At 38.9% G+C, this 14388-nt stretch overlaps 1 protein-coding gene across 1 annotated transcript in view; it reads left to right on the forward strand.

The window, feature by feature from the left end:
- Nucleotides 1-13944, forward strand: part of HPS1 (HPS1 biogenesis of lysosomal organelles complex 3 subunit 1) — a 314105-nt gene extending 300161 nt beyond the window's left edge. Inside the window, exons 17-20 of the mRNA XM_078643558.1 lie at nucleotides 8639-8783; nucleotides 11588-11701; nucleotides 12189-12271; nucleotides 13414-13944. Of these exons, the coding sequence (XP_078499684.1) occupies nucleotides 8639-8783; nucleotides 11588-11701; nucleotides 12189-12271; nucleotides 13414-13576 (505 nt within the window). The 3' untranslated portion in view covers nucleotides 13577-13944. The remainder of the gene's footprint in view (nucleotides 1-8638; nucleotides 8784-11587; nucleotides 11702-12188; nucleotides 12272-13413) is intronic.
- Nucleotides 13945-14388: the final 444 nt, after the last annotated feature.

A 14388-nucleotide genomic window follows, 5' to 3' on the forward strand; every position in this document is an offset into this window, starting at 1 on the left:
ACCAGGTGTTTTCTGCATGAAATTACCTTTTCCTTGCAGAATAACATGTTGTTTCCACTGCACTGAGCAGGTGATAAATGGCAGTGGGGGATTATTGTAGGTTGGTGTCAAAGAAGGGCAATTCAGTGCTTGAGGGAACGTGTTCTCTTTCGATGATGGTGCTACAGGGGCCAAGCTATGCCTCTGTCCACATCCATTCACCACTATGTAACTGTTAGTAGCCTAATCCAGGAGAAACTGGCATGCTTCATTGCTCAGCCCCATGCTCTTCAACATCTACATGGCCCCCCTCGCCACCATCATCAGACAGCATGGACTCAGCATAGTATCCTACACCGACAACACCCAGTTCATCCTCTCACTCACGTAGAACCCCAAAGACACCAGACTCACTCCACTGATCACTCCCGGAACCTCAGCATCATCCTCAGCTTATCCCTCACCATGACTTGCCAGATCAATCCCGTCGCCTCCACCTGCTTCAACTCCCTTCGCATCTTGCGCAAGACTTTAAAGTGGATCCCACCCAAAGCCAGAAAGACCATCACCCACGCACTCATAACCACCAGACTCTACTACGGAAATCCCCTCTACACTGGAATCAACAAATCCCTGCTACACAAACTCCATACCATCCAGATCAGCGCAGCCAGACTCATCCTCTGCACCCCACGGCATGAGCACATGAGTCAACACCTGCAAGACCTTCACTGGCTCCCCGTTGGGAAGAGAGTAACTTACAAGCTACTCACTCACGCCTACAAATCCCTCCACAACCTCAAACCCAAATACCTCAACGAAAGAGTCTTCTTCCACGTACCCAAGAGAAACCCCCGATCAGCCGACCTCACGCATCCGCAGAAACCGAGCAGGTGGAAGAGCTTTCTCCTACATCGTTGCCAAGGCCTGGAACAAGCTTCTAGTCAACATCAGATGCTCCCCCACTCTGCACACCTTCAGAAAGAGCCTCAAGACCTGGCTTTTCGGATAGCCCGGAGCTGCACCACCCCCCACCCCCAGTTCCTTGAGAAGCTCACGGGTAGGCGTACTTAAAATTCCCTGATTGATTGATTGATTGATGGTATTTCCAAATCTGAGATTATCACACCAGGTAATCCCAGGTGCAAACACACTACACCATACAGAACTACCCAGTGCAGTATTCCCATAGAGATACCAATGTCATCCTTGTGTTTTCTGCTTAGGTATCCACCACTGAATTAAATATATATGTCATATATTCATATATTTATCTGGACATTTCTGATCTATGAATGCATGCTGCACGTAGTATTGAAAAAAATATCAAATTTGCTTTATAGTAGTTGGATTAACCAGTTATGTTATGTTATTCGAAATGTATCAAGCGCACGGTCACCCAGGGGTTTCATGGCACTGAAATGAGACAGATGGTGAGCAATACCCTAACCGTGCGCTTGCTTGAATAACCTGGTCTTCAGAGCGCCCCTGAACTCTGCCAGCTTAGTGCAGTTCCGGAGAGACAGGGGGAAGGAGTTCCATGTTTTCGTGGCAAGATAGGCGAATCGGCATCCGCCAAGTCGTTTCTTTTTTAACATAGGCAAGGTGAGGAGGGACAAGTGGGCAGAGCGGAGGTTACGGGTCGGTTCGTATTTATCAAATGATTGATGAACCTAGGACTTTTGCCATGAAGGGCTTTGAAAATTAAGCAGCCTACTTTAAAGGTAATCCTGTGGGCTATGGGGAGCCAGTGAAGAAAGGCAAGCAGAGGTTTCGCCGAATTCCTGCAATTGCTTTTAAATATTAATCTGGCAGCTTGATTTTGAACAATCTGCAAGCGTTTAGAGAGAACAAGAGGGAGGCCTAAATAGATGGAGTTCTAGAAGTCTAGTCGGGAGAGGACCAAGGCAATTGCCACCTGGACAAGGGCAGAGTGTGTGAGCAGATGAGCAATTTTCTTGATCTTTCGTAGCTGGAAAAAGCTGGAAGAGATCACCATTCCAACCTGACTTTCAGTGAAGGGTCGGAGTTAAGGGTGACCCCGAGGCTCTTCACCGACTGAGATGGAGGTGGGGGAGATCCCATTGAGGGCGGCCAAAAATGAGGGCAGTTAGTCATATATATATGCATTACCTGGTTTATAATGCCTTTTAGAACTAAGTAAATGTGCAACAAGATTAATATATTCATCTTTGTATTTGACATTCATTATGAGGCTTGCCCCTTTCAAAATAATCAGAAAGATGTATTTAAGCTGGTTACAGACAAGTATTAGTTAGAGAAGAAAATCTTCGCTTTCCTGGGAGACTGGATTCAAACAAGCACAACTGTAAACATACTTAGTGAAGGTCGTAGGTGGGCATCTCAGCGCTAGCCTGGCCTTATCTGTTTAATGGGAACGCCATACTTGTTGAGGGCAGAGACAGGGAATGACCCTCTCCAAACAGAACAAACACATCAGTTTCTTAGCTAAAGTATGCGGGTGAAAGGCCACCTTTGAAAATCATTCAAGCCCATTTACTGTTAAGACAGCTAAGCTAGATACAAGAGGGAGGGATTCAAGAATAGATACCAGCTCCATCTTTTCGTGTAAGAAAATTCTGAAACACCATTATCACAGGTCAATTATTTTGAATATTTTGTTTGTTAATCAATTTCATTGCCACTGTTTTGTTTATCCTTATAGTGACAACAAAACAAATTTTCCCAATAGAGTAGGATGTGGATTTTAAAAGAATCATAACATATAATCATAGTGTGTATCCTTGAGCGTATCTGTGATAAAAAAACATTTGGAACCCAATAAAAATTAATACTCCTGCAAGTCTCACTGGACTGACCATTGGCCAGGACGTGATACTCATACAATGTGCAGGTGATTTGTGGGTTACTGTATGCCAGGTTTCCTGTTTCAAGCTGGTAACTTGGCATTGAAATTTCACTTTTACCAGAGTGCCTACAAAACATAATCGTGTTCTGTATTTTCTATAAACCTACAAACTAATTCATTAATACCACTCCAGGTGACTCAAAATTATATTATACACGTGTGTGTGTGTATATACTTATTTTAAATATTAATAAACAACTTAAAAGCCACTGGAAATCCTACCAAATACAAGTAGCTGTGTCAAAATTCATGTGCAATAAGAAAATAAAGGAAACATTTGTGTATTGGTGTTTAGGTATTCCGTGAACTCTTATATTATTCTTAATGTTTGATGGTATTTTGTCCTGCTCTATATTGTTTAGGAATGAATGCCTCCCTCCATCAAAGGTACGACTTATAACACCACTGATTATATCTCAAATGTCATCACTGATGAAGACATCAGTGAGCTAAATTTAGCTTGCATGAAGCATAGGCTTTGACGTCACTGTCACATGTTATGTTATTGACAAGATATCATCTGTGAGGTAATTTGCAGTAGTGGAAGATTTATTTTTGTATTGTTACCCAGAACGAGCAAATTTCAACTTTCTTAGATCCTAACCATAATGTACATTAAGCAGAATTTTTTTCATGTATTCCTTTTAATGACCCATGATCTTGATAGAGTAACACTCTATAATGAATCCATAAATTACAGCATTTTCAAAATTAGTGATTTACTGATATTACATGCATGAATTAGGGGTCATTATTAGAGATATGCAGAATTTAAACTTCACCTAAGAAACTGAGAAATGTACAGTAATTGTCCCTTTGTGAAGCTACACGAATTCGTATTTTTCCAGCACCAGTTCTCAGCAGACAAATATCCTGACTGAAATGGGTGGGATACTGGTCTGCAGGATAGTGAATTTGTAGCTATTCCCTTTACCACTGAGGAATACTATGAGTGGTAGTGAAGAAACATTGCAGTGTCCATGAACCATACATTCCTTGCGTCCCCCAGAGTCCACCACAAGTAGTATGCGGTGCAGCAAGAGTGGAATTAGTATAGCGGTTAGACTGAAAAATAGTTTACTTTGTGATAGAAAGCTGAAAGTTGGTACAGACATATGTCTTTGTAATAGTAATCATGTAAAAGCAAGACCCCCAAGTGGATCTTGCCTATGACATCATATAGTCTAATCAAAATCCAATATGGTCGACGAATATCAAAAAATCATTTTAATTCTCCCAATTTGTGTCAAATCAATGCACGTCATATGCCTGCCCATGTTGGATGTAGACTGTGACGTCATAAATATAAAACCAAAATGGCTACCAATAAGGTTGCCAGAAATAAGTTACACACAGTTGTGAAAGTAAACTTAAGATTTGCATCATTTGTATCCTTACAGCACATACTATGTTCATTGTAATTAAAAACTACAATATTATAATAAACCATGGTAACATTTCTATAATATGAAACAATGATGATTTGAGTTTGTATATTTGCTTATCATAATAACAGTTTCCACTGCAAAAGCAAAGATCAGTGCCCGGGAGACTCGCCTTTGAGCATTTGCATTGATTTCGACTTTTTGCACGCACAACAAATAAGTTCTTTGCATGCGTTTGATGCCTTTGGAATAGTTGTCCAATGTGGTATTATTACTCCATCAATTTGCTTCCAGGCCTAAGCATTTAAATTTGGCAATTCTTACATGGGCACTTAAGTTTGACCCCAAACACAGCCCCAATGGTACACAGATTGTTTACCATTTTGGGGAACAGCATTTTGTCTAGGTGGGATGTTTTCAGTAGTTCTGTTGCACCTTGCAAACACGAATTGGCAGGGACAGTTTTTCATTCAATGGACAAGGGCGTCTATAAATTAGTACAATGAATCTCTCGATTTCCAAAGTGAACAGAATCAACAGAACTTGGTCGAGTTGACAGAAATTTAAATGTGGGAGTAGCCGATGATGGTGTCATCTAGAGGTCATAAGCTGCTTTCTTCCCTATCCCATGAAATGCCTACTTAGTGTCGCAACCAGTAACCGCATGGAAAAAGGACAGAGATTCACATACATCAACTCCTACGTTTGCAGCAGTACTGTGACCTGGGATGTAAAAGAACTCTTTTCCTTTTCCAAATGCTAACCAGCATTCTTGACATCCAATGTTTTTTAAAAATAGCAATTGAAAGAACTACTACATCAGTATCTACTGTATGAATCATTATTTTGGAAGGACCTTCAGTTGCTCCATGGAAAGAATGAAACATAACTCGTGTCAGCTTACTCATGATTGTAAAGCGATATGATTTTGAACTTTGTAATTGTCGTGGAACTTGCAACCTTATACTGAGGGGTGACAGTTACTTGCTTCCTTCGATGTTGCACATGCCTTCTCTGTAAAGAAAATAACTCTGTCTCGTTTTCATCTCATCTAAGGAAACTATGGCAGTCTTTGGGTACAGGAGTGATAGTTTCAACTCGCTTGATGCTTCCGGTAAGCATCTTTTGTTTTCTAACACTATGCTTGATGCTTCCGGTAAAATATATATATATATATATATATATATATATCCCACACAAGATCCAATCATTTCACATTCCTTGCTTGCGTTTCTATGTAGGGTATAAAAACTGTTTATCCGTAATCATCATATGTTTTACAAGACTTTGGAGGTAGCATATTTACTACAGCTGCACCATCTAATTTATTTGCATCTACCTCTGAAGCAGTGTTGTGTATGATGGTATTTCCAGCAATGCAGTCCTATAGCTGCAACTTCTGTCCTTGTCTGAGTTTTCCATTCACAGATATAGACAGGAGAAAATACTGAATCTCGTGCTAGAAAAATTATTCCAAATTACCATTTCTTGCCTTACACCCAAGATATAATCAGGCAAACAGATTGCAATTACTTTTTAACAAGGATAGTTTATCTTTGGACTAAAAAGTTGTATGCAGGCTGGTGCTGCGTAATTTAAGTTTGTTCCTTGGTATTGGTTAAGGGCTTTGAACATGTTTGCAACACCTCATGAAAATAGGAGTTATATTACGATCTATCTATTTCATTTGCTGTTTTCACCACATGATTACTAGCAGGCATAACTTTGTTGCTGTCCAGACTGAATAGATCACTGCTCTCCCCCATAAACGAAGCTATGGAACTTGATTATGGACTGAAAAAACAATGCATATGGACAGAGGAGTTTCTTTGTTGCTGTTATGTCTCAAAACTGAAGAAGAGTCTGTTTTTGGATACTTTACACTGTTAAACATCAGTAATTCGGAAATAGACAATGCTATGTTGGTAGTGGCTGTTTCATAGGAATACTGCTCTCTTATGCCGGCTCCATCAAATATAATTTTAATAAGGGCAAGAAGCATTTCCAGAACTGATCGGTTTGTATAATCCTCCCCAAACATTCCAATGAAGTTTTCAGATTTCTGCATCATGTCCCTTCTACCAATGTTTGCTGCACATGCAATTTTAACAGCTTCAGAATCTGACTTCTCACAGGCAAATACTAATGCGGATCCTATGTCCTCTTCGAAAGCTAACGAGACATCTCTTCCTTCATTGTATGCCTCCAAACCTCGTTATGTCAGCGAATTCTCTTTCTTAGTTTGATCAATTTAACCTTACCTGCAGTAGAATCGAGCTGCTGTACTCTCCTTGTGTAAGGGTTTACTAAGTCACAGACCTTAAAAAATAATTCAGATAAAATACAAGTTTGGCTATAGCTATTCCTTCTACTTAGGTCCCATTAGGTGATTTATTGTTATTCTATTATACCCTGCAAGCTCTGTTATGGTGTCCAACTAAACATTTATGATGGTATTCAGCAACTTGTGAGTTCATATCACCCATAGCCAATTTTGCAATAAGTGCTGTATCTTGAACTAACTGGGCACACTGAGTAACATTAGCATCCACGCCATCTATTTTTGCTTTATGCATTACAGATGTATCTGATTCGTTGCTAAAGAAACATGCTTTTCTTCCAGGAATTCTTTTTGGAACTGGTATTGCAGAACGTGTTTTAACTGGGCTACCATATAGATCCGCATCACTATGTTTTCTTTTCTGAGCTTTAGATTGTCGCACTTGTCAAAATACGATTTAAGCCACACTGCATTATTAGTCCTTAATGTCTGCTCGATATCAGAACCATCATTAAGCCATTATAGTTCGTAATTCATAGGTACGCAATTCAATTCTTCAAATTTCTTCAGGTTATGGTCTAGAACACTATATCCAGACCTATAATGTTTGCGTGTAGCATTTGCTTGGCTAATATGTCTTTCTTAAGTGCTTTCCTGACATAGAACACAGATGGACCAATTTGTTGCAACATCATCATCATGCTGGACAGCTTGAACACTGGTTGTGGGTGTTGCAATTAGGTATTGTTTCGACATGCTACTCGTTTTCAGGCATTACAGCCAAAGCTGACAAAAATGAAAGGTACATATTGAAATATAATACATATTAATAAATGTTGATACATGTCAAGAAGTATGAATATTTACATCAAATTTATAACAGGTTTGAATTTGAAAGTTTTCTATATGATTTGGTGGACATTTTGGTCTTATATTTAGGATGTCACAGTCTTGATCCAATGTGGGCATGCACATGACATGCACTGGCGTGTACACATGAACTTTTGTGCCAAATGTTATGCATATCAGAACACTTGAAATGATTTTTGATATTTGACGGCCATCTTGGATTTCAATTAGTCGATATGACGTCATTGGCAAGATCCACTTGGGGTCTTGCCTGTATATTATTACTCTTAGAATTATGAATGTCTGTACCAACTTTCAGGTGAACGATTTTTGTTAGAAAACAGGTTTAACAGCCGTACTTAATGCAAAAGATGGGTGCCAGTAACACTGTGATGGTGTAGCTAGTGGTGACTCTTAGGCTTAAGTAGCAGTGGGAATACTTTAACTGTTGCCCAGAACTCTATAACCCTTTTTTTAAGATGAGCACTAATCTTAAAACTCAACAAAAGTGTGAAGACAAGGTCTTTGCTGCCCCTCACACTGCTAGCATGTCCCACTCATTCAGAATCCTTTGTTACCTCAACATTAATTTCTCAATAACCGACAAATGTTCACTTCTGAATGCAAAGGATTACTTCAAAAGACTGTAATAGTAAGTAACCATCTCACTGATGGAATTCATTATAAACTACATTTTTTGTAGTATTTTACTAGAGCCTACCTAGTAATATACTTTCCCAGTCAGTGCTGTAAAATGTAATGTAAACATTCTTCTAATGGAAATTTAGCTTTTTCTATTCGTAGCACATTAAAGTTCATACTGTAAAAAGTACACCTACCACCTCTGGGTTATGATCCCCCCAACCATCAATGAGTCCCAACATCGTCACTCTGACTACTACATGCTTGAAATTCGTAGCAACCCGTTCATTATCATTTATTCTTTCTCAGCCTGTGTCGATGTCTTTGAGTCATTCTTTCACTCGTTCTGTCTCTATTGCTAATGTTGTGGGGTACTTCTTCTCTTTCTCCACCTCATTATTTATTTCTTCGCTCCCTCTCACTGAATATATTTATCAACACATTTATGAGCATTTCTAGTTCCCCTGTTTAAATTGTATTTGAGTCTGTATTTTAAGTTCAGTGGTCATTGTTTTTGGGGTTTTTCCCATCTTGGTAATCTATTTTCACTTCCAGAATTAAACAAGCTGCAGTGTATATATTGGAAACGCCTTCCTTAACGTCCACTCACATATATCTGGATGATTTCCCAGGTCTAGTGCATTTTATTTATGTCGATCGAACTGCAGGACAAATGGTTGCTCCATCCATTAATATCAGTGATCAATCAACCTTTGATCTCGGAAATGGCACCCTGGCCAATTTCGTCAAAAATAAGGTATGTTGGCACCAAGTAATCTACTGTAGAAAAATAAGGTATTTATTTAAAGCGTTTTTTGTTTTTAATCGATCCAGTGATAGCCAATGCTGGGAAATCGAGGACTAAGCCTAAACTGTACTTCTACTAGGGCTATGCTCCACTGTGTGGCTGGAACGTTATTTCATAACCTAAGTGACTGCAAATCACACACCACCACGATCCTCCTGACTCTAGCCTCCAAGCAGGCAGGAGCCCAACTTCTGCCAGTCTGTCTACTAAAATTCCAGTCCAACTGTATCACACTTACAAGTCCAAGAGAAATAGTGAGACATACCCCCGCATATACATGCACTCCACCCTCTCTCAGATGAATGGAAATATACACAGCATACTACACAACTAACATTAGAATTTAAACCCATATCACCACTGTTAACCTCCATAGACGACAGCCTGATTCCTTCCTAAGTGTATTTGGCAATGTACATTTCTGTCAACCTTGAGCCCTGTGGCATTGCACGTTCCAAACAGCACAGAGTCCTGTTATAATGCACAGTCCAAGCAGCCAAGAGTGCTAAAAGCTCAAACTAATTTCAGATATACACACTACACATATGGCTTGTACGTCAGGATATAGCAAGTCTCCTAGGAGTTCTAGCACCATAGAGTGGCATAAGGCCGCAGGGCAGGCTGACTGACTATAATGTTATGGAGCTTCAAGGTGTCATTGTTTCCTATTACAAGCTAATGCTGGTGTCAAAATTCACGTGCAATAAGAAAATAAAGGAAACATTTATGTATTGGTGTTTAGGTATTCTGCGTACTCTTATATTATTCTTAGTGTTTGATGGTATTTTGTCATGCTCTATATTGTTTACTAATTAAAGCTGTGAAGCTCTGCACAATATTTTGACAAGTTCATTTAAATATACAGCGAAAGAACTTCACATTTTAAAATTTCCTTTAAAAACTATTTCAATGGCGAAATTAGATTTTGTTAGAAAATATCTCAAAAAGTCAAATTAGATGCTGATCCCCAACATGCTTCCAGTGCTCATACGAGACATAGGAGCCCTGTATGGTGAGTGAAAATGCAAGAAAGTTGTGTTCATATATTGTCTTCACTTGACCGAATCGCTCACCTCAGCACAAAAATAGTTGACTACGTTTCTATTACTTATTCTACTTTAATTTGTGGTTTATTCATCTGAAACAATTTCATGTACACATCTGATAAAATGATCAAATGTTGAAGAGAAATCGGGGACAATACTGTAAATGGAAATTCATTATAAATGAACACTTGGCAACAAGACATAATGTTACTGAAATAGAATTGCAACAAAATGCAATTGGCACAACTGAGGCCAGAAAAGGTGTCGTAATAAAACCAAACAAGTCATTACTTAATTGCCCCAAAATACTGTGAGTATATGCACTGCATTTATTTGATGATTCAAAATTTCAAAGGTTGATTTTACCGTGCTTAGGAATCGGACTAGTTGTCTTGGGTGTACATATGTTCCTTTATTTCAGTGTCTTTAAGCCGCTGGTCATTATGAAATACTAACAGTTTTTATTATCTCTGAAAGCCCAGCTTGGGTAACTAACTGTAGACAGCCATAGGCAGATCTCCCCCTCGGGTTCCTTCAACTAGAGGCCCCAGAAAAACCAGACTGGCCTGTTTAGACTCCGTGACCTGGTGCCTTCACAGGACAAGAGCAGAAATTGACATCTAAGATCACAGAGCATTGAGCAGTTTATGGAGATTGTGGCATGTGCATTTCTAGGCGAAAGGGAAAGAAATATGTGGATGACAGAGGTGGCAGACCCTTAATACAAAAGTAGTTTATACTCCAGCAGACAGATCCAGTGTGGGCAAGTTTCCCAAAACTCTAATATTTGGAATTAGCAAGTGCCCTACAAAGAATGTTGGGCATGCACGTGCATGAGAAATTATTCTAATGTTAGTAGCGGACATAAATAGGAAAAGATTAACGTATGTTAGCAGGAGTATAAAAAGTAGCAGAATAGTTAGATTTAATGGGTTTAATAGTCTATGAAGAACAGGGCAGGACACAATGTTTCCCATTGCGAGGAATTCATTCTCTTTGCCGAGAGCAGATTTACTTGGGCACAAAAATGAATGATTTGCTAGTCTCCTTTGGTCATGGTTTCAGAAAAATATCCTCAATTTGCTTTTCAGTGACTATAATTATAATACTCTGTGGTCCACACTGAAGATTCTCAAGCATTCTAAGCAGCCTCAATGTGACCCAGAGTAGTGAATGTTAATAAAAACACGTGAGAAACCTATCAAAGACATGCACAATTTAAGAATAAAGATCCACAAGAAGACTTTCAGGAGGGTGCTTATAGGTAGGGTAGAGAAGTGTGTCTTCATTCAAGAAGCAGTAACACTAGGGACTGTCTTCCAGTGGGATTAGAATGGTCAAAATGAATAACCATTGGACATTCGATCAGCAAGTAAAATATATATGTTTATGCTTTATGAAGGCAGACAGGAAACTGGGTATTGCAAGGGGGCATATACATATCTGGCAGTGCATTTGTGTACGTCTGGAGGAAAAAGCAAGCTTGCCAGCGTTCTGCACATAGACAGTCTTCCTAATGTCTTGGCAGATTATAAAATTATAAAATGCTAATGAGCCCAAAATACTGAGTTTTGAGTCTGTGGTATATTACCTCTCAGCGTAAATAAAATGTTGCAACTAGGAAAGTGGTGGATAGTGCTGAGAACTATTTTGATGTTTTTGTATGAGATGGCTAAAGCTGATTGAATGTGGATTTTCCCTGCACAGATTTGGTCATTGATAGGAATGGCGCGGCGTTACCTCCAGAAGGGATACACAACTTTAACTTTTCGGGATGGTGACTACTACTGCTCCTACTTTCTGTGGTTCGAAAATGAAACGGTATGCACTGATTTCTTTGACTCCAGTGTAAATACCTTTTTCCAACTCGTAAATTATGAATCTAGGTATTGTATATCCAGCACTGTCTTAAGTGCATAGAGGGGTGTTATAAATATGGCATTCTAGGACAGGTTTCTTGTGCAACATAACTTATTTGCCATATTTGCGCTGTTGAAAGGTACAGCTTCTTGTGTTATGTGCCAAGATCTTTTTGTATTAGATGCCAGTTTTAGTTTCACGCAGGTTGTTTTATCAATAGATAAAGTTAACAAAGTTTGATTCTTAGATCAGAGGTATGTCCTGCTTGTGTCTGCTGTGTCTCTTACTTTTTAATAGCTGTTGAGTTCATAGCATGACTTGAACAAGTGGTAAAATCAGTTATGAGGTCCCTTCTGGGCTTTCTAGATGACAATAGTGTTTCCTAGTTGAAGCTTGAAAGTTTTCTCTTTTACATTTTTTAATCACAACGTTTTGTTATTCATTTTAGGGTGATAAACTGGAAGCAAGTAAGATCCCAACACTCGGTGATGATTCTGCACCCGTTGGCATGCTGGCAGGAGATTATTATAGGTAACTGTAGAAGGAGTAGCTGTCTAGCATTTCATTGGCACGCAATGACATGTATCACTGTCATTTGGAGAATGATGTATACAAATGATGTATAGATTGCAAACATTTGCTCTCCCATCTTATGAATCCTCACTTAAGGAAGTCAATTGGAGAGTATCACAATGTTTTGCAATTGTACCATTTCTTTTCAGCATGAACACGTAAGGAAACCAGTTACTTGAATGGGAAGCCGGATTTTCATTGTGTTCTTAGGACACTTACCTTATCTTCAGACTGAAAAAGGGTCTGAACATTGTGTATCGATTTCATTTTACTGTGTAATGAGCCTATCCAGATTTGATTTACCTACTTTCTTAGAACCGAATCTTAGAGCAGAGGGACTCTTAACTACTGTAAATTCTGCATTCTAGTCCAAACTCCAGTTCCTTGCCACCATGATAAACTGGTCACACACTAACCAGACAGTAAGGAGTGTGGGCATACTCTTGGAAACCAACATTAGTTTCAAGCAGCTGCTTTTTTCATTTGAAACTTTTGACATGCATCGCCATTGAAACAAATATCATAGTGGACAGTTCATCTGTACAGTCACATATTTTGACAATAGCATCTAACTTTTACCCTCCTGCTAATGAAAACACGTCTTAAAAATCTGCAGACGGCTGGAGCCCATCTGGTCACATATTTGCACCATTTTACTCATTGTGCTGGCCCTCAATGGAAAACATGATTTTCCAATATTTTTCTTCATATACGTAGGATTTAATCTTTCAGAGGGTGCTTCACTTTCTGCTTTATAAGTTTAACCATGCAAACTAGGAAAAACAATATGATCTTCCATTGTACATCAAGTCTGCATAACCAAGTTAAGAGGTAGTAGCCATGCATTTATAATGTGATCTTTCAAGAAAATGAATGTTCTACCTCTTTGATTAAGACAGGACATTCTGTTTGAGAGCAAGACTAAAGGCCTGGCCTTAAGATCCAGTTTGTTTCCTTTCTCTCCAAGATATGAAGCTTTGTTTGACATGCACTGTTTAGGAAAACATTTAAATAACCTTGCGCGATTATGGAATGTTAAATGGTTATCTTGATATTATTAACATGCTTTAATAATGAACTTCGTTCCTCTTCCCATTCAGGAAACTATTGCGTGACTACATCAAACATCATCCCATGGAAATTGTGAAATGCTATGAACTTTTGACCATCCACTTGGGGATCATACCCACTGATTATGTGATCCAGCAATGTTGTAACCTTGCTCGAAGACTATGGGAGCCTTCTCGAATTCCACTGCTTTGAAACTTGAGGGGGGAGCAATAGCGTATTTATGTGAAAGCAGAAGCTGTTGTTTAGGGATGTATGCCTCAAAAGGGTTTGAATCCATTAACAGCTGTACCAAAGAACCAACACCTCCTTACTTGGATTATTACCATGTATTGTTGACTTTTCTTTTGGTCAACTAAACAACCATTATCAACTCTGGGTATGTTGCAATAATCTGTTACCTTTGTGCTTTAGTGGTCAAATTGTGCACTTTCTTATTCCAGTGTATTATAAGCAAACTAATTACATAAAACCTACCTGCTGGAATATCTCATAGCCTTGGAAAATCGATGGCTGAGGTAACTTGCCCGTGGCAAGGATAGAATAAAGTAGATCATAAAGAAGCGTTTGTTGGCTGATCATTAATCTCCTGCGCTTGTTGCTTGAGTGTGACACTTGTATTAGAGTTTATAAAGCTTAATTTCATGTTTTTTGTTATACCAGTATTCTGTTTGTTTCCCTCAACATCCCCCGGCTGCATCGGCCAGCATTGACACAATATGTTGGTTGAATGCTCTCTTTAATAATAGAATTCTTTCAAGAGGAGGATCTGTGTGCACTATATGGGGTGGCCAAGATACATACAGATTTAGGATGTGAACCAAATTGTTGAAAAAACTGTTGTAAATCCTTTGGCATTTGTGCTGTAATAAGGAGAAATGGTTGTTTTGTGATTTAATTGATTATTACTACAGCTCTTCTTCACCTGGATGATTACTAATCCAATTTTAAATAATTCTAGCGAAATCGAGGTCTCATCGTGGTACTTCTGGGATCATAGTCCTTTG

Source organism: Lissotriton helveticus, chromosome 5_1 (assembly GCF_964261635.1).
Source record: "Lissotriton helveticus chromosome 5_1, aLisHel1.1, whole genome shotgun sequence".
Classification (NCBI taxonomy): Eukaryota; Metazoa; Chordata; class Amphibia; order Caudata; family Salamandridae; genus Lissotriton; species Lissotriton helveticus.